At 36.6% G+C, this 1,006-nt stretch overlaps 1 protein-coding gene across 1 annotated transcript; it reads right to left on the reverse strand.

The window, feature by feature from the left end:
• Nucleotides 1–14: 14 nt before the first annotated feature.
• On the reverse strand, nucleotides 15–887 carry LOC107723999 (BOLA class I histocompatibility antigen, alpha chain BL3-6-like; the record flags this gene model as incomplete). The annotated part of the gene is made up of 3 exons (XM_016532764.1): nucleotides 15–56; nucleotides 179–270; nucleotides 597–887. Coding segments are annotated over 3 exons (389 nt in total), but the record flags the coding sequence as incomplete, so codon positions are not given.
• Nucleotides 888–1,006: the final 119 nt, after the last annotated feature.

Genomic DNA, 1,006 nt, shown 5'->3' on the forward strand with positions numbered 1-1,006 from the left:
TTCAAAGATTTTGATCTGCTTTTCGTTCGGACCGACTGCCAGCTCATACTTCACGCCTGCAAAGTAATATCGTACATATTCATTGAGATTTTTAATTCTGCTTGTGTAAATTCTGAGGACATTCCCATCATCCTACAGCTATTGAAGCTGTTCACGGAAAAACTGTAAAAGTACTTACTTGTATACAGTGGATCGAAAGACAAATATACAGGAATAAGGAAACTCCCGCCACAGACAGAAATATTTTTTTGAAGAATGCTTTTGTAAGTCCTTAAAAACACAAAAATTATACTTAAAAAGACATACAATAATATACAGAAACAGCAATATAGGTCTGAAAAAAGTAAATGCAATGAATGATTTCGGTCTGTTCCTCAAACAAATCTATCATTTGACTTAAAAAGACTTGAAATACAGTGCACAAGTCATATTGACAAATTGAATAATACTTATTCTTGTCTTTTTCCAAGCTTGACGAACTTAAATTAAGTAATACTTATTCTTGTCTTTTTCCAAGCTTGACGAACTTAGTCACTTTTATTATACACTATGACAGAAGAAGAACTTCACAATATACCGCACTATTAATAACTTACTGTTGTTACTCTTGATCTCGTCCTCTCTCAGAATCTTCCGGATGGTCCCTGTCTCGTGCTCCACCACACAAACATACTGGTGCTTCTTCCAGTCGTCTTGAGGAACATTGAGGATAGATGTCTTCTGGAAGGTCCCATCCTCATTTGGCAGTAGCTCTCCAAGATCCATGTCCTCATCATGATCTTCTCCATTTTTTAACCAGGTGATAGTCACTGCTGATGGGTAGAAACCTGTGGCATGACACTCCACTGGAGAGGAGGAACTCCACTGTAACAGAGACACTACAGCAGCTACAACAAATTGAGAAAAAAGTGATGAAAATACTTAATACTTCCAATTTATGCAATAGATCAACTTAAACATTAACACAGCTACATTTTGTTTGAACCCTTCAGTGCTCCTCAAATGA

The sequence above is a fragment of the Sinocyclocheilus rhinocerous genome, unplaced genomic scaffold (assembly GCF_001515625.1).
Source record: "Sinocyclocheilus rhinocerous isolate Xijiao unplaced genomic scaffold, SAMN03320098_v1.1 scaffold43256, whole genome shotgun sequence".
NCBI classification, from domain to species: Eukaryota; Metazoa; Chordata; class Actinopteri; order Cypriniformes; family Cyprinidae; genus Sinocyclocheilus; species Sinocyclocheilus rhinocerous.